The sequence below is a fragment of the Crotalus tigris genome, unplaced genomic scaffold (assembly GCF_016545835.1).
Source record: "Crotalus tigris isolate CLP2741 ecotype Arizona unplaced genomic scaffold, ASM1654583v1 scf7180000017614.5298720, whole genome shotgun sequence".
Lineage (NCBI taxonomy): Eukaryota > Metazoa > Chordata > Lepidosauria > Squamata > Viperidae > Crotalus > Crotalus tigris.
In genome coordinates, this window is record NW_024096513.1 from 948353 (window position 1) to 974130 (window position 25778).

Below are 25778 nucleotides of genomic sequence, written 5' to 3' on the forward strand. Positions count from 1 at the left end.
GTTACATTATGTCCATCCTTGTTTTAACTATTTTATAAATAAGAAACTTTTTTTAAAAAAATTACTGTCATTCACATTTGCTCATTTTAAAAAAAAATAATTGAACCATTGGCCAATTATTATCTCATCAAAACAGAACAATTATCTCCTTGTTCAAATGGCTGTCCAATCTCTTCTTAAAGACTTCCAGTGTTGGAGCATTCTCCGCTTCTGGAGGCAGGTTGTTCCACTGGTTAATTGTTCTAACTGTCAGGAAGTTTCTCCTTAGTTCTAGGTTGCTTCTCTCCTTGGTTAGTTTCCACCCGTTGCTTCTTGTCCTGCCTTCAGGCGCTTTGGAAAATAGCGTGACTCCCTCTTTTTTCTGGCAGCTCCTGAGATATTGGAACACTGCTATCATGTCCCCCCTCATCCTTCTCTTCATTAAACTAGACATACCCAATTCCAGCAACCATTCCTTGTATGTTTTAGCCTCCAGACCTCTAATCATCTTTGTTACTCTTCTCTGTACTCTTTCGAGAGTCCCAACATCTTTTTTACATCATGGTGACCAAAACTGGATGCAGTATTCCAAGTGTGGCCTTGCCAAGGCATTGTAAAGTTATATTAATACTTCACGTGATCTTGATTCTATCCCTCTATTATTGCAGCGCAGCACTGTTTTGGCTTTTTTGGCAGCTGCAGCACACTGCTGGCTCATATTTAAGTGATTGTCCACTAGGACTCCAAGATCCATCTCACAGTTACTAGTACTGAGCAAGATACCACCTATACTATATGTTAACATTGTGACCATTAAGAAATTGCAGCCATTTTACCTTTTGCTTTCTTTGTGCTTTTCTTTTGTTTGAGATTCTCAGATGTAGAATGGGGGAAGGGGGAAATGCTGAGCTTTTTCAGTTAGCCTAAACAATTGAAGCTGGGGGAGCTTCAAGGTCAATTCTAGATAAAGTTTTGGAAGACTGAAAAGTAGGGAGGAGAGCCCTCATTTTAGATTAATTGGTGAATGTGATTTGTGACAGCCTTTCTTGGGTGGGAATTGCAGCTTGTTACATTGTATCAGGGGGGGAGGGAACTTTAGTCTTGGGGTCAACTATGTAAGTGCCAATACTTTGTTTCCTGAATAAAATGTTCTTTATGGAAGAAATCTTTGCCCTGAAGTTCTTTTAATTGGCTTTATCTAGCGCAACCATGACATTATACCTGTGCATTTGCTTTTTCTTGCCTAAATGTAGAACCTTACTTATTTCATCACTGAATTTCATTTTGTTAGAATTTCATATTCCAGTATTTGAGAGGTTGCCACTAAGAGGAGGGGGTCAACTTATTTTCTAAAGCACCAGAGAGCAGGGCAAGAAACAGTGGATAGAAACTAATCCAGGAGAGAAGCAACCTGGAATTAAGGAGAAACTTCCTAACAGTGAAGAAAATTAACCAATGGAACAGCTTGCTGACAGAAATTATGGGTGTTTCATCACTGGAGCTTTTTAAGATGAGACTGGCAAACACTTGCCTGAAAAGGTATAGGGCAGTGATGGCGAACCTTTTAGAGACCGAGTGCCCAAACTGCAACCCAAAACCCACTTATGTATAGTCGAGTGTCGGGTGGGTGTGGCCCATTGGGTGGGTGTGACCAATTGAGTGGGTGTGGTCCATTGGGTGGACACGGCCCATTGGGCGGGCATGGCTGCGGTGTTAATGGCAGAGTGGGTGAGATTAAAAGTTCAATCAATCAATTCCAACTTTGTGAGATCTTTTTTTCCCATGAGAAGTGAAATTGATTGATTGATTGAACCCTTTTTTTTTTTTTTGCATACGGCAAAGGCCTAAAGCAAAAGGTTTTATAAAACCCAGCTGAAGGACTAGGACTGGGTTATATAAAACCCAGCTGAAGGCCTAGGACTGTGCCCAAAGAGAGGGCTCTGCGTGCCATCTATGGCATGCGTGCCATAGGTTCACCACCACAGGTATAGGGTCTCCTTCTTGAGCAGGGGGCTGGACTAGAAGACTCCAAGGTCCCTTCCAACTCTACTCTGATTGAAACAAATTAATCATGGAAAACCTCAGCTAGAATGTTCCAACTGTAATGGCTTAGTTTAGAGGTGGATTAAATGAATCAATTGGCACTGAACTCATAAGGCAAGGACATCAACAGATAGTGGAGCAAATCTACCATCTTTCTGTTATTATCGACTCATGCTTGGAAGTTATTCAAAGCCAGTTTGAACATCAGATGGAGAGCTAACATCACAGGTTAGCTACTCAGCCTTCTCTCCCTTGTTGCTGACAAGGACTGAGCCATGGAGAGAGGAGCCCATTCAAATAGGAGAAATAAAGAGATTGCTTTTGCTGAAGAAAGAGAGACGTGTAGAGACCTGGCACTGTTTTTTATTGTTGTTTGTTTCTTTGTTTGTTTTACTGTGGAGATTCTGGGCATATAGTGAGAATTCACCTAACCAGAGCCTCCAGAAAGGAGAAAAACCTCTTAGCCAAGGCATGGAGACCACTGTGCTGAACACAGAGGCCAGAACTAGGGAAACTGAAGCATCCCTAGGGAATATTCAGACATGAAAGAAAGATCAACCCCACCTAAATGAAGATACATTTTTGAAATTTTATGTTCCTTTGACCTACCACAAGGACTGGAATAATGGACTATAGGGTTAGTGGATTCTGGGGCAAGAACCAACTTTATAGATTTTGCAGTGGTTAAACTCTACAAATCCCTACAGTCATTCTAGGCACTTCAATATCTAGCAATAGCCCATCATACAGAACTGCTAACCCTGTATGTCACCAGCCACCTTCTCTTTCCGATCATCTTGAGTTCAGGGTGGCTGAAACTTCAAATCCCAGGCTGGAACTCCAGCTCCAGCTCCATCTTATCAACCAAATACGAGCAGCAGATTAACAGATCCTTTACAGGAACTGGCAGAAAGCCCCAAGTAGGGAAAAGCTAGGATACCAGTTAAGTACACAGATTTTCCAGATGTTTTGGGAAGGATGAAGAAGCAGTCCTTTCCTCACATAGAGACCACAACTGTGCTGTAGACTTGGTTCTGCAGGGCTATAATACCCAATAAGAGACAGTAATCAATGTCAACTAAAGGATGCCCCCAGTACTTTATTACCAGGATCAAGACACAGAAACATCTCAATCAATTTTCTGGGGCAACAGATGGATGCTCTCCTAGGAGCCCCATCAGGTACTGTTTCCCCAGTTTCAATTGAGGGTGGGGGCATTGAAGCACATGGACAGAATAGTAGTACCCCTATTTTAGGATATTGACTTTAGTAGCTGGAACAGGAAAGTGTACACCAGAAATGTCAAACTCACGACATTATGTGATGTCGCGCAACATATCAGGACTGTTTTGCCGTTGTTGGCAATGAGGTGGGTGTGGCTTCCGGATGACACATCTGGCCCATGGGTCGACAGCTTGACACCCCTGGTGTATACTGTAATAGGCCAGAAGACACAGCTGAGGTAGATTAGTTAGAGAGTGATGACTCATTCATGAGGCAATCTATGCTATGATTGGTTGCCTTAAGTATAAAGGGGGTATTTCCCTTTTTTCTCCACCTTTTTCTTCTGTGTGTTCTGTTTACTATTTAATTTACTTCATGATAGTCTTGTGTTCCTGATTATCTTGTGTTCTTTTATTCTGGTTGATGATAAAGATTGTTACAAAATTAAATGTTAAATATAATATATATAAAAAGTTTGTCTTAGTGTCTCCAATTTCATCTGGACAGTTGCTACACAATTCCTTAACATGTTATCAGCCCAGATGTGCCCTGAAGTAGCAGGAGTAAATTTTTCTCAAGAGTAAGGATAGTCTGATGAGAGAGTGAAAGTTTTTTATGAGCCCAAGGAAGGTTGAGAACAATTAGCTTGTGTACACAGCACAATGCTATCTGTTACAGGATAGCATTGTGCTGGAACAGGTTTTCCTTTGTCTCATCTTAATGAGTCTAATTTTCTCTCATGGAGCTTAAAAATGAGAATGTTTCTGCAGAGGGAGGATTTGTGTAAAATATCCTCCAGGACGTCTTGGTGACAAAGAGAAAAAGCAAAATGAAAAAGCCCTAGCGAGCATAATTTTGTACTGGGAAGATAGTCAGCTAATGCATGTACATGGGCTAACTAATCTGCTAGAGAATACTGGCTTGTCTTACACAGAATTTATGTAAGAGAGACAACAAGCTGTAAACTAACTGTCATAAGAAAACTATAGAGCAAGGCTACAGTCTGGAGAAAGTTGGTTGGATCACCTCCAGTTCATAAGAAAAATCTTCCTTGAATTAGAAGGGCAAGGAATGGGGTTTTCAGAAGCACACAAAGTGTATATTGTGCTGAATTCTCTTGATGATATATGGGACATGTTGGTATAAATTGAAGTTTAAGGAACTTTCTTGTGTAAAATCTTATGACATACCATGTAAAGATTGTTTTTACCTTTTTATAATCTTAGCCAATTCCCCCAAAATTGCTGAAATGAGTAAAAGGTGTTTCAGCATAAATGTAGGCTTTATATGTAATGTAAGCCACTCTGTCTTTCAAATGTTTCTAATTGTGAAAGAAGAAATAATATTCTTTAGATTTTGTTAAAGTAGGAAATTTTAGTGCAAGAAATTTTTTGAAGATTATTAGTGAACTCAACGTATTTTTTTTTAAAAAAAGAAAGTGTGCATTGTTACTCCTCACAAAATATACACACAATAAATGACTGATACCTGCTGGATCTGTTCATATTCTATTTTGTGAAAAAGTGGTAGAAATCAAACATAGTAACTTCAAAAAACACTTTCAACAACTAAGCATATATTTTATTGCAAATCTCCCTTATATTACTGTCATTGGCATTTGCTCATTAAAAAAAAAAAATAGTTGAACTATTAGCCAATTATTATCTCATCAAAACAGAACAATTATCTCCTAGAGGAATCACCATGTTTTCTTAGCTAGACCAAAACACCAAAGGCTGCACAGAACAGAATTATATTCTACAATGATCAAGGTATCAATTTGGATATAAAGTAACACTTGAATCACAGGAAGTTTGGCACAAGGGTAATAATGGCTCTGTCAGATACTTTGCTTCAGCTTTCTACCCTCTGTTTTCCTCTCCCAGTGTATCTGTTCAAATCCTGATGGTGTTCAAGATGCAATTTTGCGCTCATGTGGATCTTTAAATAAAAACTGATAGATTGTCTCATTAGGTGCATTCTCAGATATAAGCCTTGGATCAATCTTTAGATGAAGTATTGGATTATATGTACTTCCTGATCAATAGAATGGAAAAACATTTTCACAATAACAAAAGCATGAAAAAATTGTTTCTGATATTTTTGGTGCACAAAGTAGTTACTCTGAGATGTCCTGCAAGTGATGCTTTCCTTGTACAACATGAGTGGTATCAGCATGGTGACTTCATCATTGGTGTGATGGCATCTCACATGACTTACCACCTTTATGAAATTAAATTTAGTGAAAACCCTTCTATAAAACCTTATGAAATACCAACGTAAGAATATTTTTTTCTATCTAATCTTACCCAGATTTTCAAAAATCCTTTATATGACTAAAAGATCTATGTTTATACATTTAGGATTTTTTATGTAATTTATGTCTTATATTTTCTGAGTTGTAACTGGTTGTGGGAGAAAAAATAACCTTTAGATTTTTTTCAAAGTCCTTGACATGAAATGTACAAAATTTAAGATCAAGAAGTCTCTATTTGAACAATTACTGACATAAAGAATTTTTTAAACAGGTTTGGCATTATCTCTCTTAACAAAACAAACATATAGTAAGTAAGTGATACCTCCTGAATCTATTCATATACACTTTTTTGAAAATGTGATAGGAAATATACTAGTTTGAAAAGGGCCACTACTTATATTTCTTGTAGTACATATTTGTTGGAAATCATGGAAATGCTGCTTAAAATAAATTTGAACTCTGCACAAATTATTAAGTGTTTTAGGAAAGCCATTGTCTTATTACTACCATAAGATGTTTCTTACTTATATGGGAATGATGCCACCTTACAAGGCTTATAAAAAAAATTCAATAGGGGATTTAAATTATTTGTAGCATAATCACCAAATTTCATCAACACGTCCTTGCCTTGGCCTTTGCTGTGAAGGAGATCAATGAAGACTCCCAGATGTTACGTAACATCACTCTCGGGTTCCACATCTACGACAGTTACCTCAATGAAAGGATGACCTATCGCACCACTCTGGACCTCCTTTTCAAATCCCAGGAATTTGTTCCTAACTACAAGTGTGATAGCCAGAAGAATCTCATGGCTATTATTGGGGGACTGGATTTTGTCACATCATCTCATATTGCTGAAATTACAAGATTCTTCAAGATTCCACAAGTAAGTGGTAAAAGGGTTAAAAAGAAAAATTCTATGTTCTGTTCTTGATGTTGTTATGAAATAATTAAGGGGCGTTAAGATTAGCTTAGGTTTGTAAAAAGGTGTTCTGCCTGGCTTAAGGTCTATTAGTTAGCATAATTCTGAAACTACAATGCCAAATACAAGAAGTGAATATCTGTAGACATTCGCTACGTGAGGAAAAATGTGAACATAGAATTCTTTGCTTCTATCAAAGAATTGATCAATTATATGTGTTTCAAGTAATTCCAAGAAATTCCTGCCATATTTATACTTAGAAGAATTTCACAAAAACAATTCCTTCCTTGGATATATATTATATGAAAACTAGATCAGAACAATTACATTTGATTTTACAACTGAAGAGAATATTGCTCTACTTTCTTTCAGTTGACATACGGCTCATTAGCCCAAGAGGAATTTGAGAACAGTAAGCTCTCTTCACTTTATTTCATGGTCCCAAAAGAGGACCATCAGTACATTGGGATTATCCAACTCATTCACCATTTCAGGTGGACCTGGATTGGAATTTTTGCTATTGGTAACAACAATGGAGAAAATTTCTTACAGAAAATGCAGCCCTTACTTGCAAAGAATGGAATCTGCTCATCATTCATACAAAGGCTTTCACGAGTAAACCTGGAAGACTTTCCACAAATTTATCAAACAATCTCAACTATTTCATGGAATTGGATAAATAGCAAAGCCAATGTATTTCTTGTCTATGGAGAAGCATTGACAATTATGTGGCTAAGAATTGTCACATTTATAGTAGATCCTGAAAGGAAGGAAATTTCATTATTTAGAAAGGTATGGATAATGACTGCACAGATTGATTTTGTATTATCAGGATTCCAAATCAGTTGGGACCTCCAGGTTTTTCATGGGGCTATTTCATTCACTGCTCATTCAATAGCAGTTGCAGGTTTCAAGGAATTTCTTCAGACCGTAAATCCTCTTTCAGTCTACAGAGATGAGTTTCTTTGGGAAGTTTGGGAACAGTTATTTGATTGTTCATTTCCAAAAGCAGAATTACAAGAAATGCAGAGTAGGCAGTGCACTAATGAGATGAAGCTAGAGGATCTTCCTGGACCTGCTTTTGAAATGGAAATGACTGGACAAAGCTATAGTATCTATAATGCTGTTCATGCTGTGGCTCATGCTTTGCAAGCTCTATACACATTACATTCCAAAAGAAAAAAAACTATGATATGTAAAAATCCTGATCTTCCACCTGTCCAGGCTTGGAAGGTATTGGACATTTATTGTATTTCAATAAGCAGTTTGAGGTAGAATTATTTTTTGAACCCATTGTGTAAAGTCTTATTATTTTCTGCATTTGGAATCAAGCTTGAAATTGGAATTTCCTGATGGTGAGAACAATTAAAAATGAATTAATGGAACAGCTTGCCTTCAGAAGTTTTGGATGCTCCTACACTGAAGATTTTTAAGAGAAGGACTGCCATTTATCTGAAATAGTATAGGATTAAAAGACCTTCTGCTCCCTTTTGACTCTGACATACTGTTCTTTTTCTACAGAAAAAGTAGTTTCTGTTATTATTCTGGCCATTGAGAAGTTACTGTATAAATTATGGTTTATATGTCAGCAGACTTTATTTACTAAATCACCATACATTGCAAAATATGAGCTAGTTAAAGTGATAATTTAGATTAGCTGTCATTGCCTTCTCCAAAAACAGTCAATTCCCCCAAAACTTTGTGTGGCTCATGAACTTTTCATGGGTAAAAAGCTGAGCTTCCTATCTCTATCAGAGGTTTAGAGGAATGAAATAAAAATGGTCCTTTTTAGATGAGGCATCCATAGTATGAAATATGTTTGCAATAATCTCTATCTTGCATCTCTCTATGGAGGAATGCTTGGATATCAGATTCTAAAAACTGGCTAAAGGACATTAGTCAGACCTAAGACTGCCAAATAACTTTCTATTGATGAGGAAAGGTTCATTCATTTCATTCTTTTCTTTCCTTATATTAATATTAAATTAGGTATATAGTGTGGACATGTACATTATCATGCAATATTGATTATCCAAATTCTAAGCACATATATTTAATAATAGTTATAGCAATTGGAAGACTGATTGAAATGAAACTTTAATATGATTTTCTCCTCTCTATTATATAATTCTCAACATCCCCTCTCTTTCATTCTCTTTCAAGTAGCTCCATCCATTTCTTCAAGGCATTGCTTTTAACAACTCAGCTGGGGAGAGAGTGTTCCTGAATGAGAAAAGGGAAGCAACAGGTGGATTCGACATCACCAATTTGATCACGTTTCCAAATAGATCCTTTCAGAGAGTTAGAATTGGAAAGATGGATCTACAAGCTCCAAAAGGGAAGGAATTATCTATGGATGAAGATTTGATTGTCTGGAGTCCAGCTTTTAACCAGGTATTGAATTAATGAATCCACCATGCCTTAATCTATTAGGATCCCATATTGAATATAGCCTCTTTAGAAATCTAATTTCTGGGATTTTTAAAATAAACAATGGCATATTCCTTCAAATGTTGTTGATGATCAATGATTTGTCAGATTGACAAAGTTGATATTACAATGTAAACACCATGATTGCATATTTGGTGTGCATTTCCATCTGAAATCAGAAAAATCAGAAACTGTTTTAAAAACCCTCCTTTTCAAAACATTTTTTTTTATTTATGGTAAGGTTCTTCCATTTTCTCGATGCAATGACCCTTGTTTTCCTGGGAACTGGAAGAAAGGGATTGAAGGGGATCAGTTCTGCTGCTATGACTGTGTTCCATGCCCAGAAAGGAAGATTTCAAATCAAAATGGTATGGTAGGAATTCTACCAATTTTCATCAGACTTAAGCAAACTTTAACATACACGTTTAGGATGTATAAAATTAATAAAATGAGTTTCATTGATTTGGAATGCCTAGATAACAAATTTCTTTGAATTTCCTCCCAGATATGGATGACTGTTTTGAATGTCCAGAAGATCATTATCCAAATAAAGAAAAGAATGGATGTATCCGGAAACGGGTGGTGTTTCTAACTATTGAAGAACCCTTAGGAATTGGTTTAGCGTCATCAGCTCTTGGTTTCTTTTTCTTGACATCTTGGGTACTTGGAACTTTTATTAAGCACAGGGACACTCCCATTGTCAAAGCCAACAACCAGTCCCTCACCTACACCCTGCTTGTTTCTCTTCTGCTCTGTTTTCTCTCTTCTTTGTTTTTCCTCAGCCAACCTGGTAAAGTGACCTGCCTTCTCCGACAATCAGCTTTTGGAACCACATTCTCAGTGGCTATTTCTAGTGTGCTGTCCAAAACCATCATTGTGGTTGTTGCTTTCATGGCCACTAAACCGGGATCTCACATGAGAAGATGGTTAGGGAAAAGATTGGCTTTTTCTACTGTCCTTTCCTGCTCCTTTTTCCAAGTATGTATTTGTATTCTTTGGTTGTCAACATCTCCACCATTCCCTGAGTTGGACATGCATTTACAGCTCCAAGAAATTATTTTACAATGCAATGAGGGGTCAGCTTTCTTCTTTTATTTTGTATTGGGCTATATGGGTGTCTTGGCCATTGCCAGCTTTATTGTAGCTTTTCTTGTCCGTAAATTACCTGACAGCTTTAATGAAGCCAAGTTCATCACCTTCAGCATGTTGGCCTTTTGCAGCGTGTGGATCTCCTTCTTTCCAGCCTATCTGAGTACAAAGGGAAAAGCCATGGTAGCTGTGGAGGTCTTCTCCATCTTGTCCTCCAGTGCTGCATTACTGGGATGCATATTCTTGCCAAAATGCTACATCATTGTTTTCCGGCCTGAACTAAACCAAAGGGAGCATCTCACAAAGAGAAATTAGTATAACATGTGACTTTTCTCACTAGGAAAAATTCCTAACAAACAGGAATAGGAAGTCTTAGTGACCATAATTAGATAAGGATTTCATTTAGGTAACCTGATTTCACACTTTAATGAAATGGAAAAATGAATTGAAGTACCTATTAAAGTAGTTAGAGCTATTTTCTGTTGCTGATCTATTGATGATAGAAATGAAGACATTTACGTGCAATTTTCACCTCTTCACAAAATCAAAGATTGTTTTTAGTAAAATTTCAGGGAAAGAGCCTGATATTTTGGCCTTTTCCATTTGGGTTTCTCTATAATTCAAAAGTTAAAAACAGAATATTAGTTTATGAACAGACATTGTGATGTCCTTAATCAAAAAAGGAGAAAAATAATCAATCCATGAAATTATAGATCAATCAGCCTGAAATCAATATCTGGAAATATCTTGGAAAAAGATAATCAAGAAACAAATCTTCCAACACCTTGAAACAAACAAGGTTATAACCTGTAGCAGAATATCAGAATAACAGAGTTGGAAGGGACTTTGAAAGTCTTCTATTCATCCCCCTGCTCAAGCAACATGGATTCATCAAAAAGAGGTCATGCCAAACAAATCTTATTTCATTCTTCAACAAAGTGACTAAATCAATGGATCAATTAAATATACTTAGATATTGTGACTTGGGCTACATGTATATCTTAGCTCTTGCCAGCTTTATGGTGGCTTTTGTTGCCCATGAATTACCTGACAGCTTTGATGAAGCCAAGTTCATCACCTTCAGCATGTTGGTCTTTTGCAGTGTTTGGATCTCCTTCTTTCCAGTCTCCCTGAGCACAAAAGGAAACGCCATGGTAGCTGTGGAGGTCTTCTCTGTCTTGTCCTTCAGTGCTGCATTACTGGGATGCATATTTTTGCCAAAATCTACATCATTGTTTGCTTGGCTGACATCAACCACAGGGAGCAACTCACAAAGAGAAATTAGTATAACATGTGATCTTTCTGGCCCAGAGAAATTAGTGACAAAAAAGAATAAAGCACTACATAAATATAGTAAGAACTGTTTTTCTCATTTTATTAATGTGTATTGAGCATACTATTATATGATAGCAGGTTTGAATATTTTAGGGTTCTTGAAATGTAGAATGTATTGAGTTTGTGAATCCTGTACATTTAACTGCATCTTGAAATAGGTGTTCATGCTGGGTCATAAACATTCACTCTATCAATAAATCCATTTCCAGAGCAACCTGTTATCATACATTAATAATATGGGAAATGTAGTGAAATGAAATGTATTCTTCCTTCTGTCTCATCCTTCATTCAAAGTGTATGCTGACCAATGACCATAACAAAGAGTGATTTGAATGGGTTTACAATAAGAAGTGTGGCATTTTTCAAAAAAATCACCTAAAATTCAGCACAAATTCTAGAAAACATGTACAGCCCTCTCTGATATAGGGAGGGACTACAAACATGAAAAAATCCAAAAGAAATTTTGAATATTCATTTGATGTTGATAATAGATATGTATATAAGTATGTAGGTAGAAATGTAGATAGATAGATAGATAGATAGATAGATAGATAGATAGATAGATAGATAGATAGATAGATAGATAAACAGACCCTATGGACAGGGCAAGTGGCCCAAATTATAGTGCACATGCAACTCTAATTGAGATAGAAACTCGTTACTCTGGACTACTCTGCAAGTGATACTTCTCCTTTTCTCATCATTGGTGGAATGATGTCCCACATACTTTACCAGTTTTATATGTAGCACCACTCCTGGAGGGAGCGCTAAAGTCTTGACCCTCTTAGCCCCCTGTTCGGCTGGCTGCCAACCCAAGGAGTCTCTCACATTGGCACCTCTGCCTAACAGGGCATGTAGCATGGTGATGTTCAGTCACAGTTGACAGCCATGCCCATGGGGTGGTGATGGTTAATCTCTTTTGATGGTAACTCACGTGGGATGATGATAGTTGAATGCAGGCAGTAAGACTTACAGGAGACGATGGTAGTCCATTCCTGGTAACAGCAGCTGGTATAAAACAGTAGTAGTCAGTCCCTAGTAACAGCAACCTGCTTAGGATGATGTTAACCAGTCTCTGATAGTAGCAGCTTGCCTATGACAATAGTTGCCAGTCTCTGGTGAAATCAGCTTGCCTAATCCAATGGTTGTCAGTCTTTGGTGACAGCAGCTTTCCTAAGACAATGTTAGTCAGTCTCTGGTAACAGCAACTTGCCTAAAGCGATGGTAGTCAGTATCTGGTGACAGCATCTTACCTAAGATGATGGTAATCAGTCCCTCTCTGGAGCTCACAGGGGACCTCCTTTATCCACTCTCCTTGTCTCTCTATGCCCTCAGTATACGTAATTCCCCCATCCCTTCCTTATCCCCTTTTTGTTTCCACAAGCTGATCCTTTAAAAACTCCTCTACTTCCCACTAAAAGACATACCCTCAACCTGTCAAACTCTTTCCTGACTCTCCCTCCAACCAGCTGACACCAAGAAGGGAAAAGAAATAAAACTCCCCAACCTATCCTCTCTTTGTCTGGCATGCCGCAATGAAGAAAAAACAATAAAAACTTCAACAAGCTACATTCACTCTCTATCCCCCCTCTTCATCCGGCTTGCTTGCAACAAAGCAGAAAAACACAAAGATCCCACCTTCTTACTCCATCTCTATTTCTTCATTCAGCTGGCTCTGGATGGCTGGCTCCACTAAGCTGCTCTCTCTCTCTTCCTCAGCTGGCTCTTCTCAATGTCCAGCCAAACACTACTTTCCAGTCTCTTTCTCTCTCCTCGCTCAGCTGTCTCTACTCAATGTGCAGCCAAACGCTACTTTCCAGACTCTTTCTCTCTCCTCTCCCGTCAGCTTCCTCCTCCCTTTTCTTCCCTCTTCAGACCCACATCCTGCCACCAGACCCACAGCAGTTGCTGGAGCTCCCGCAAAACTTCTCAGCTGGCCCCATTCTCACCCCAGCTCCGCTACATGAAATTTAAGGAACATCCTTGAATAAAACCTTATGAAACATCATTGTATGGAGATTTATTTATTTATTTATTTATTTATTTATTTATTTCACAGAATTTTATGGCCTCCCACTCACTGTCAATGTCATGGTTCCGATAGATGAACCCAATAGAAAAAAGGACTCCAAGACAATTGCTTTCCTCAAACACAATTTTTAATGGCTACATAGTATCGGCATGAACAAAGGTGAAACAAGACTAAAATTCCCTTCCTCCAAAGTTACAAAGATGAACTTCCCACACAATTTCTATGTCATAAATCACATTCCCCAATGCACTAGTTTAGCGGGCTTTCTAGCAGACACTTCTACCTGCCAAAACTCTGGTAACAATGACCTTGGTTCCCACAGAACAATTTTAGGTTTTAGCTAGACAAAAAGAATACACACACCTCTTTCCATTTCTGTTGCAACCGAAAAACGAGATGAAAATGGCTGCAGCCAAATTCATTTGTAGTGTTGACAGTCAGTGTCTCTGAGCTACTTAAAAAAAAATAAAACCCAATGTATAAACAATAAAAACACATATATTAATAATATGGGAAATGTAGTGAAATAAAATTTATTCATTTCACAGAATTTTATGGCCTCCCACTCACTGTCAATGTCATGGTTCCTATAGATGAGCCCAATAGAAAAAACGACTCCAAGACAATTCCTTTCCTCAAAGAGCATTTTTAATGGCTACATAGTATCGGCATGAAAAAAGGTGAAACCAAGACCAAGATCCCAATAGACATATGATCCCAATAGAAAAAAAGGACTCCAGGTTGGACTTTATTTTCTCAGTTTAAAGAGATTGATTGATTGATGGGATTAGATATGTATAGGATAGATTAATATTTTATTTTAAATAAGGGATATTAGTGGAAGAAGAAATAAATAAGATCTAGGATAAAATTGGGGTAGAGCTTTTATATCCTTGATCCCAAAAGAGGACCAAGATCTTACTCTACCAAAAAATTATAGACCCATATCTCTTTTGAATGTAGATTATAAGATTTTTTCGAAAATTTTAGCTAACAGACTTTTGACTGTGTTGAATCAACTAATACATATGGATCAAACTGGTTTCATAACTGGAAGATATATGAAAAATGTTAGACAAATTATTAATTTAATAGAATATTTGGATAAGAACAACCAGATTTCTGCAGGATTGATATTTTTAGATGCTGAAAAAGCTTTTGATCAGTTAAATTGGCAATTTATGTTAAGATTGGTTGAGGAAATGAATTTTGGAGATAAAATTTTACAGGCTCTTCGAGCCATCTATCAAAAACAAACGGCACAACTTATAGTTAATGGAGGTTTATCAGAGGTATTTCCAATCGAAAAGGGACCTTTGCTGTTTGTTTTAACCTTGGAAATTTTGCTGATTAAAATTCGTGAGTCACCTAACATAAAAGGAATAGAAATCAACAAAAATGATTATAAATTAAGGGCCTTCGCAGATGATCTGGTTGTTACTTTGTCTCAACCAACTTATTCTGTAATGGAGTTGTTACAATTGATAAATCAGTTTGGACAAGTTTCAGGTTTCAAGATTAATAATAATAAGACTAAAATATTGTCAAAAAACATGACCAACTTGGATAAGGAGATCTTAATTAGATTGACAGGTTTTGAGGTTGTTAATAAGGTAAAATATTTGGGGGTTATTTTATCTGCTTCCAATGCAAAACTGTATAAAAATAATTATGAAAGGCTGTGGTTTAAAATACAAAAGGACTTAGAGAATTGGAAAAAGCTGCAATTGTCTCTATTGGGGAGAATAGCAGCGATTAAAATGAATGTCTTGCCAAAGTTTCTTTTTTTATTTCAAATGATACCTATTTTAAAGAAAGAAGCAAACCTAGATGAATGGCAAAAAGGTATCAATAAATTTATCTGGGCAGGGAAAAAACCAAGAGTAAAACTTAAATTATACAAGATATACGAGAGAGAGGTGGACTCAAGGTACCGAATTTGAAATTGTATTATGATGCTGTGGTTTTAACATTAATTAGTGATTGGGTTACTTTAACAAATGTAGATATACTCCTTTTGGAGGGGTGGGATTTATTATATGGATGGCATGCCTATTTAATTTATAATAAAAAAGTTGACAGGGTTTTTAAGTCTCATATTTTAAGAACTTCTTTACTTTGGGTTTGGAAGAAATATTATAGAATTGATTCAAGAATTCCATTATGGGCTATTCCATGGCATGCAATAGAAGGTATAAGGAAAGGAGTTAAGATGGACAGAATTTCTTATATACAATTACTTAAGTGGGATGGTGAAAATTGGCAATTAAAATCCATAGATGAATTAGCACAAGAAAATATTAATTATTCATGGTTTCAGTACAGACAATTATTGGAAAGGTGGAAGATAGATTATAAAGTGGGTTTGCTTAGAGAGGATGAGAACTTGCTAAAACAAATTAGAGATCAAAGCCGAACCCACATAAAAAGAATTTATGGTGTATTAGTGGAATTGGATTCAGAAGCAGAATTAGTTAAAGATTGTATGGTTAAATGGGCTCAAAATTTTGATGAACTGATTTTATTAGATACATGGGAGACTATTTGGGTGAGGAATGTTAAATTTACACAAGCGCAAAATTTACGGGAAAATTTCTATAAAATGTTTTATAGATGGCACCTTGATCCACAAAAAAATGTGTCGTATATACTCAAATTTGCAGCCTAAATGTTGGAGATGTGGTTGCTTGGATGCAACGTATTATCTTATCTGGTGGTCATGTAAAAGTATAAAAGCCTTTTGGATCAAGATATGGTGGAATATTCAAAGTATTTTCAAAAGAAGGATAAAATTTACCCCACAATTGTTTTTGTTGGGTATTGTTTCTGATTGTGATGACAAAGAGATTATTTTAATGTTAAACTTAATTACAGCGGCAAGGTTGTTAATAGGACAATATTGGAAGAAGGAATTTTTGCCTACTTTGCAGGAATGGTTTCTTAAAGTTTCTTACTTATCTGAAATGGCAAAAATTTCGGCTTTTTTGAAAGATAAATCACAAGAGAAGTATCTCTTGGTGTGGAAAAGATGGATAAATTTTATACAATATAAGTATGATATAAGAAAATATCATTTAGCTTTTGAATAATTTATATTTAAAGTTTAAGATATTATTTAGAAGTGTAGAATAGTTTTTTTTCCTTTTGTTATTTTTTTTTATTTTCTTCTTTTTCTCTTTATGTTTTTTATACATAATGGAGTTAAAGTACTTAACAATTTGTTTATTGAATGTAATCATATTTGTTTGAGGTTTATTTGAGTTTAAAAGTTTTTTCTTTTAAGTTCTGGTTAACCCTGTATTCAGCTCTGGGAAGAATGAGGGAGGCTTTTGGGGTGGGTTGGGAGGGATTGGGAAGGGGTTTTTATTGTAAAATTGTAAAAATTTATAATAAAAAAGTGGGGGCCATTATAAACATTGCCTGCCTCCTTGCTCCACTGGATCACGTGGATCTGATCAGGAAGAGACAGTTCCTCAAATAACGTGGTCCTAAGCCATGTAGGGTTTAAAGGTGACAACTAGTACCTTGAATTGTACCCGGAAGCAAATTGTCAGCCAATGCAACTCCCATAAGAAAGGTGGCATATTTATAATCTGGGTGTGCATAAAACCATACGGGGCCCTGCACTTTGAATCAACTGGAGCTTCCAGATACTTTTCAAGGGCAGCCCCTTATAGACCTCCATGCAGAGTGGTGATTTATTAATTGGTGGCATGGCATCCAATATAGTTTATCATTTTTATGAACTGAAATTGAAGGAACATCCTTGTGTAAAACCTTATGACATGCCATGTAAAGAGTTTTTTCTTCTTTTTATAATCTTAGGCAGCTCCCCTCAAATTGCTGAAATGAGCAAAAGGCTTTACTGTATCTCTAATGTAAGCCACTCTGTCTTTCAAATATTTCTAGTTGTGGTAGAAGAAATAAGATTCTTTAGATTTTGCTAAGTGTTGGCTATAGAATGTAGGAAACTTTGGTGCAAGAAATAGTTTGAAGATTTTTAGTCAACTCAAGGTAGTTTTTTTTAAAAATTGTGCATTGTTATTCCTCACAAAACATACATGCAATAAAAGACTGATACCTGGTGGATCTGTTCATATTCTATTTTGTGAAAAAATGGTAGAAAATCAATGTGGTAGCTTCAAAAAACACTTTCTACAACTAAGCATATATTTTATTACAAATCTCCCTTAAATTACTGTCATTGATCTAAGGGATAGAACGAGAATGGGGGGCATACCTTCAACTACAGGTGAGATATTGGAAAGATAAAAAAGAGTGAGGCATAAAAATAGAACTGATAGGGCAGCATAAAATATTACTTGGTACTGAGGAAAAAAGGATTAAAAAGCTATATCATTATTTATTAGATCAGGCAATGTATGAGGAACAGGTAAAAGAAACCATGGTAACATGGAGCAGGGATTTTGATCTCAACTTTGATCTGTATATCTGGCAAGAATTATGGGTATGAAATAGGAAGCTTACTTTGGCCACCTTCTACAAAGAAAACCTCTACAAAACTGGAAAAGAGCTGATGTAGTTCCCATCTTCAAAAAAGGAAAAAAAATGGATCCAGGAAATTACAGACCTATCAGCCTGATCTCAATACCTGGGAAGATCCTGGAAAAGATAATCAAATAATGAATCAATGAACACCTAGAGGCAAACAAAGTCATTACTAAAAGCCAACATGGGTTTGTCAAAAACAGATCATGCCAGACAAATCTTATTGCATTCTTTGACCAAGTGACAAAATTAGTGGATCAGAGGAATGCTGTGGACATAATTTATTTGGACTTCAGTAAGGCATTTGATAAAGTAGATCACAACCTACTACTTGACAAGATAGAAAAATGTGGGGTAGACAGAACCACCACCAGATGGATCCGTAGCTGGCTGACCGGCCATACTCAGCGAGTGGTCCTCAATGGAACTGCATCTATATGGAGGGAAGTGTGTAATGGGGTGCCCCAGGGCTCTGTTCTGGGCCCAGTACTCTTCAACATCTTCATCAATGACTTGGATGAAGGGATAGATGGGGAACTCATCAAATTTGAAGACGACACCAAGCTGGCAGGAATAGCCAACACTCCAGAAGACAGGCTTCAGATACAGAAGGATCTGGACAGACTTGAACACTGGGCACTAACTACCAAAATGAAATTCAATGGTGAAAAAAGCAAGGTTCTACATTTAGGCAAGAAAAACCAAATGCACAAGTACAGCATAGGTGGCACCATGCTCAATAGTAGTAACTGTGAGAGGGACCTCAGAGTCTTAGTAGACAATCACCTAAATATGAGCTAGCAGTGTGCTGCAGCTGCCAAAAAGGCCAACACAGTGCTAGGCTGTATTAACAGAGGGATAGAATCAAGATCACATGAAGTATTAATACCACTCTTCAATGCCTTGGTAAGGCCACACTTGGAATACTGCATCCAGTTTTGGTCACCACGATGTAAAAAAGATGTTGGGACTCTAGAAAGAGTACAGAGAAGAGCAACAAAGATGATTAGGGGACTGGAGGCTAAAACATATAAGGAACGGTTGCTAGAATTGGTATGTCTAGTTTAACGAAGAGAAGGACAAGGGGGGACATGATAGCAGTATTCCAACATCTCAGGGGCTGCCATAAAGAAGAGGGAATTAAGCTATTTTCCAAAGCACCTGAAGGCAGGACAAGAAGCAATGGGTGGAAACTAATCAAGGAGAGAAGCAACCAAGAATTAAGGAGAAACTTCCTGACAGTGAGAACAATTAATCAGTGGAACAGCCTGCCTCCAGAAGCAGTAAATGCTCCAACACTGGAAATTTTTAAGAGGAGACTGGACAGCCATTTGTCAGAAATGGTGTAGGGTTTTCTGCCTGAGCAGGGGGTTGGACTAGATGACCTCCAAGGTCCCTTCCAACATTACTACTATTATTATTATTATAAAATGTTCTACAGATGGCATCTCCTACCCACAAGATTAGCTAAAATGGGTCCAAATATTTCTTCCACGTGCTGGAAATGTAAATTGGCAAGAGGGACATATTACCACATGTGGTGGGAGTGCTCAAAAGCCCATGACTTTTGGAACTAGGTTAAAAAATGGCTGGAAAAAATACTAATGATAGAGGTAGAGCTAAAACCAGAACTCTTTCTACTAGGCATAACTACGCAGAAATACGACAAAGGGATATTGTACGTGATGCTACATATTCTCACACCTGCTAGATTCGTGTATGCACAAAACTAGAGGAATAAAGAAATTCCAACAGAAGAAGAGATTTTATATAAAATCTTATCGTGTGCTGATATGGATAGGCTCACAATGGAAATGAAGGACAAGACAGAGTCAGATTACTTTGAAATCTGGGACAAATTCTGTTGTTGGTGTGAATCAAGGAGAAATGTTTGGGTTTTAAGTTAGCATTAAGATAGAGATATATAAAACTGTATGTCAGTATATAGAGAAACAAATTAGAGACTGTATTGTATAGAAAAATATGTATATATAGAAATTAAGAATTATATATATGATGAGGAAAAAATTGTTAGGAATATATAACTGGAATGTTACGTTATGTCCATCTTTGTTTTAACTTTTTTATAAATAAGAAACTTTTTTTTAAAAAAAAATTACTGTCATTGACATTTGCTCATTTAAAAAAAAATAGTTGAAGCATTGGCCAATTATTATCTCATCAAAACAGAACAATTATCTCACTACAGGAATCACCATGTTTTCTTAGCTAGGCCAAAACACCAAAGGCTGCATAGAAGGGAATTATATTCAACAACGATCAAGGTATCAGTTTGGATATAAAGTAACACTTGAACCACAGGAAGTTTGGCACAAGGGTAATAATGGCTCTGTCAGATACTTTGCTTCAGCTTTCTACCCTCTGTTTTCCTCTCCCAGAGTATCTGTTCAAATCCTGATGGTGTTCAAGATGCAATTTTGTGCTCATGTGGATCTTTAAATAAAAACTGATTGATTTTCTCATTAGGTGCATTCTCAGAGATAAGCCTTGGATCAATCTTTAGATGAAGTATTGGATTATATTTACCTCTTGATCAGTAGGAGGGAAGGGAAAACATTTTCACAATAACAAAGCATGAAAATGTTTTTTCTGATATTTTTGGTGCACAAAGTAGTTACTCTGAGATGTCCTGCGAGTGATGCTTTCAATGTTCCACATGAGTGGTATCAGCATGGTGACTTCATCATTGGTTTGATGGCATCTCACATGGGTTACCACCTTTATGAAATTAAATTTAGTGAAAACCCTTCTATAAAACCTTATGAAATACCAACGTAAGAATTTTTTTCTCTATCTAATATTACCCAGACTTTCAAAATCCTTTATATGACAAAAATATCTTTGTTCATACATTTAGAATTTTTGATGTAATCTATGTCTTCTTTTTTTGAGTTGTACCTCATTGTGAGAGGAAAAATAACCTTTAGATTTTTTTCAAAGTCCTTGACATGAAATGTACAAAATTTAAAATCAAGAAGTCTCTATTTGAACAATTACTGACATAAAGAATGTTTTAAAAAAGGTTTGGCATTATCTCTCTTTAATAAAACAAATATACAGTAAATAAGTGATAGAAAATATATTACTTTGAAAAGGCCACTACTTGTATTTGTTGTAGTACATATTTGTTGGAAATCATGGAAATACTGTTTAAAATAAATTTGAACTCTGTACAAATTATTAAGCATTTTAGGAAAGCTATTGTCTTCTTACTACCATAAGATGTTTCTTACTTATATGGAAATGATGCCAACTTACAAGGCTCGTAAAAAAAATTCAATGGGGGGTTTAAATTATTTGTAGCATAATCACCAAATTTCATCAACACGTCCTTGCCTTGGCCTTTGCTGTGAAGGAGATCACTGAGGACTTTCATTCCTTACCTAACATCACTCTCGGGTTCCACATCTATGACAGTTACCTCAATGCAAGGATGACCTATCGCACCACTCTGGACCTCCTTTTCAAATCCCAGGAATTTGTTCCTAACTACAAGTGTGATGGCCAGAAGAATCTGGTGGCTTTTATTGGGGGATTGGATTTTGTCACATCATCTCATATTGCTGAAATTACAAGATTCTTCAAGATTCCACAAGTAAGTGGTGAAAGGGTTAAACAGAAAAATTCTATGTTCTGTTCTTGATGTTGTTATGAAATAATTAAGAGGTGTTAAGATTAGCTTAGGTTTGAAAAAAGGTGTTCTGCCTGGCTTAAGGTCTATTAGTTAGCATAATTCTGAAACTACAATGCCAAATACAAGAAGTGAATATCTGTAGACATTCCCTACGTGAGGAAAAACGTGAACATAGAATTCTTTGCTTCTACCAAAGAATTGATCAATTATATGTGTTCCAAGTAATTCCAAGAAATTCCTTGCCATTTTTATACTTAGAAGAATTTAACAAAAGCAATTCCTTCCTTGGATATATATTATATGAAAACTAGATCAGGACAATTACATTTGATCTTACTACTGAAGAAAATATTACTCCACTTTCTTGCAGCTGACATACGGCTCATTAGCCCAAGAGGAATTTGAGAACAGTATGCTCTCTTCACTTTATTTCATGGTCCCAAAAGAGGACCATCAGTACATTGGGATTATCCAACTCATTCACCATTTCAGGTGGACCTGGATTGGGATTTTTGCTATTGGTAACAACAATGGAGAAAATTTCTTACAGAAAATGCAGCCCTTACTTGCAAAGAATGGAATCTGCTCATCATTCATACAAAGGCTTTCACGAGTACACCCAGAAGACTTTCCACAAATTTATCAAACAATCTCAACTATTTCATGGAATTGGATAAATACCAAAGCCAATGCATTTCTTGTCTATGGAGAAGCATTGACAATTATGTGGTTAAGAATTGTCACATTTATGGTAGATCCTGAAAGGAAGGAAATTTCATTATTTAGAAAGGTATGGATCATGACTGCACAGATTGATTTTGTATTATCAGGATTCCAAATCAGTTGGGATCTCCAGGTGTTTCATGGGGCTATTTCATTCACTGCTCATTCAATAGCAGTTGTAGGTTTCAAGGAATTTCTTCAGACTGTAAATCCTCTTTCAGTCTACAGAGATGAGTTTCTTTGGGAAGTTTGGGAACAGTTATTTGATTGTTCATTTCCAAAAGCAGAATTACAAGAAACGCAGACTAGGCAGTGCACTGGTGAGATGAAGCTAGAGGATCTTCCTGGACCTGCTTTTGAAATGGAAATGACTGGACAAAGCTATAGTATCTACAATGCTGTTCATGCTGTGGCTCATGCTTTGCAAGCTCTATACACATTACATTCCAATAGAAAAAAAACTATGATGTGTAAAAATCCTGACCTTCCACATCTCCAGGCTTGGCAGGTATTCCCTTTTCATTGGACATTTCTTGTATTTCAATAAGCAGTTTGAGGTAGAATTATTTTTTGTGTAGAGTCTTAATATTTTCTGCATTTGGAATCAAGCTTGAGAAAACAACTTAGAAATAAGTTGGAATTTCCTGATGGTGAGAACAATTAAAAATGAATTAGTGGAACAGCTTGCCTTCCAAATTTTTGAATGCTCCTACTCTGGTGATATTTAAGAGAAGGACAACCATTTGTCTGAAATAGTATAGGATTAAAAGACCTTCTGGTCCCTTTTGACTCTGACATACTATTCTTTTTCTACAGAAAAAGTAGTTTCTGTTATTATTCTGGCCATTGAGAAGTTACTGTATAAATTATGGTTTATATATCAGCAGACTTTATTTACTAAATCACCATACATTGCACAATATGAGCTAGTTAAAGTGATAATTTAGATTACTTGTCATTGCCTTCTCCAAAAACAGTCAATTCCCCAAAAACTTTGTGTGGCTCATGAACTTTTCATGGGTAAAAAGCTGAGCTTCCTATCTCTATCAGAGTTTTAGAGGAATGAAATAAAAATGGTCCTTTTTAGATGAGGCATCCATAGTATGAAACATTTTTGCAATAATCTCTATCATTTTTTAAAAATATTTTTTATTTTTCCAAACTCTCCCCCATACATATACCGTGATATTTATCAGATGTTAGCATACATTCTTCTTACATTCATATATAAGATACTTTTAATAAAATGAAATAAATACATAGAGATGACTTTTGGTGTTGCTCGCCAAATAATCTCTATCTTGCATCTCTCTATGGAGGAATGCTTGGATCTCAGATTCTAAAAACTGGCTAAAGGACATTAGTCAGACCTCAGACTGTCAAATAACTTTGTATTGATAAGGAAAGATTAGATATGATTTATCTTGAATTAGTTGTTTAAATAGTGAACCTAAAACTTAATTAAAGGAAGTTGCAAAAATCCAGAATCTTTTTTTTACTTTCTGCTTCAGTTCATTCTTTCCTTTCCTTATATTAATATTAAATTAGGTATATAGTGTGGACATGTACATTATCATGCAATATTGATTATCCAAATTCTAAGCACATATATTTAATAATAGTTATAACAATTGGAAGAATGATTGAATGAAACTTTAATATGATTTTCTCCTCTCTATTATGTAGTTCTCAACATCCTCTCTCTTTCATTCTCTTTCAAGTAGCTCCATCCATTTCTTCAAGGCATTTCTTTTAACAACTCAGCTGGGGAGAAAGTGTTCCTGAATGAGAAAAGGGAAGCAACAGGTGGATTCGACATCACCAATTTGATCACTTTTCCAAACAGATCCTTTCAGAGAGTTAGAGTTGGAAAGATGGATCTACAAGCTCCAAAAGGGAAAGAATTATCCATGGATGAAGATTTGATTGTCTGGAGTCCAGCTTTTAACCAGGTATTGAATTAATGAATCTACTATGCCTTAATCCATTAGGATCCTATATTGAATATAGTCTCCTTAGAAATCTAATTTCAGGATTTTTTTAACTAAACAATGGCATATTCCTTCAAATGTTGTTGATGATCAATGATTCGTCAGATTGACAAAGTGATATTACAATGTAAAAGCTATGGTTGCATATTTGGTGTGCATTTCCATCTGAAATCAGAAAAATCAGAAACTGTTTTAAAAACCCTCCTTTTCAAAACATTTTTTATTTATTTATGGTAAGGTTCTTCCATTTTCTCGATGCAATGACCCTTGTTTTCCCGGGGACTGGAAGAAAGGGATTGAAGGGGATCAGTTCTGCTGCTATGATTGTGTTCCATGCCCAGAAGGGAAGATTTCAAATCAAAATGGTATGGTAGGAATTCTACCAATTTTCATCAGATTAAGCAAACTTTAATATACACATTTAGGATGTATAAAATTAATAAAATGAGTTTCATTGATTTGGAATGCCTAGATAACAAATTTCTTTGACTTTCCTCCCAGATATGGATGACTGTTTTGAATGTCCAGAAGATCATTATCCAAATAAAGAAAAGAATGGATGTATCCTGAAACGGGTGGTGTTTCTAACTATTGAAGAACCCTTAGGAATTGGTTTAGCGTCATCAGCTCTTGGTTTCTTTTTCTTGGCATCTTGGGTACTTGGAACTTTTATTAAGCACAGGGACACTCCCATTGTCAAAGCCAATAACCAGTCCCTCACCTACACCCTGCTTGTTTCTCTTCTGCTCTGTTTTCTCTCTTCTTTGTTTTTCCTCAGCCAACCTGGTAAAGTGACCTGCCTTCTCCGACAATCAACTTTTGGAACCACATTCTCAGTGGCTATTTCTAGTGTGCTATCCAAAACCATCATTGTGGTTGTTGCTTTCATGGCCACTAAACCAGGATCTCACATGAGAAGATGGTTAGGGAAAAGATTGGCTTTTTCTACTGTCCTTTTCTGCTCCTTTTTTGAAGTATGTATTTGTATTCTTTGGTTGTCAACATCTCCACCATTTCCTGAGTTGGACATGCATTTACAGCTCCAAGAAATTATTTTACAATGCAATGAGGGGTCAGCTTTCTTCTTTTATTGTGTATTGGGCTATATGGGTGTCTTGGCCATTGCCAGCTTTATTGTAGCTTTTCTTGCCCGTAAATTACCTGACAGCTTTAATGAAGCCAAGTTCATCACCTTCAGCATGTTGGCCTTTTGCAGCGTGTGGATCTCCTTCTTTCCAGCGTATCTGAGTACAAAGGGAAAAGCCATGGTAGCTGTGGAGGTCTTCTCCATCTTGTCCTCCAGTGCTGCATTACTGGGATGCATATTCTTGCCAAAATGCTACATCATTGTTTTCCGGCCTGAACTAAACCAAAGGGAGCATCTCACAAAGAGAAATTAGTATAACATGTGACTTTTCTCACTAGGAGAAATTCCTAACAAACAAGAATAGGAAGTCCTAGTGACCATAATTACATAAGGATTTCATTTAGGTAACTTGATTTCACATTTTAATGAAATGGAAAAATGAATTGAAGTACTTATTAAAGTAGTTAGAGCTATTTTCTGTTGCTGATCTATTGATGATAGA

The 25778-nt window shown here is 36.4% G+C and overlaps 2 protein-coding genes across 2 annotated transcripts; both read left to right on the top strand.

Annotated features, from left to right (window-relative positions):
- The first annotated feature begins 5325 nt into the window (after positions 1 to 5325).
- Positions 5326 to 10259, top strand: LOC120300696 (extracellular calcium-sensing receptor-like). The gene is made up of 5 exons (XM_039327025.1): positions 5326 to 5525; positions 6098 to 6389; positions 6798 to 7658; positions 9097 to 9223; positions 9361 to 10259. Exons 1-5 carry the CDS (start codon positions 5326 to 5328, stop codon positions 10257 to 10259), a joined length of 2379 nt encoding a protein of 792 aa, XP_039182959.1.
- A 10156-nt stretch (positions 10260 to 20415) lies between these two features.
- Positions 20416 to 25589, top strand: LOC120300705 (vomeronasal type-2 receptor 26-like). The gene is made up of 4 exons (XM_039327038.1): positions 20416 to 20615; positions 21145 to 21436; positions 24428 to 24554; positions 24691 to 25589. The coding sequence occupies exons 1-4, from the start codon at positions 20416 to 20418 to the stop codon at positions 25587 to 25589; spliced, it is 1518 nt and encodes a 505-aa protein (XP_039182972.1).
- Positions 25590 to 25778: the final 189 nt, after the last annotated feature.

Bases quoted from the DNA above. Each gene is read 5' to 3' on its own strand.
- LOC120300705 (XM_039327038.1), top strand. From the start codon at position 20,416: ATGAAAATGTTTTTTCTGATATTTTTGGTGCACAAAGTAGTTACTCTG. The intron at 21,437-24,427 runs GTAAGTGGTGAA...ATTTATGGTAAG, and splicing joins GATTCTTCAAGATTCCACAA to GTTCTTCCATTTTCTCGATG. The intron at 24,555-24,690 runs GTATGGTAGGAA...CTTTCCTCCCAG, and splicing joins GAAGATTTCAAATCAAAATG to ATATGGATGACTGTTTTGAA.
- LOC120300696 (XM_039327025.1), top strand. From the start codon at position 5,326: ATGAAAAAATTGTTTCTGATATTTTTGGTGCACAAAGTAGTTACTCTG. The intron at 6,390-6,797 runs GTAAGTGGTAAA...ACTTTCTTTCAG, and splicing joins GATTCTTCAAGATTCCACAA to TTGACATACGGCTCATTAGC. The intron at 9,224-9,360 runs GTATGGTAGGAA...ATTTCCTCCCAG, and splicing joins GAAGATTTCAAATCAAAATG to ATATGGATGACTGTTTTGAA.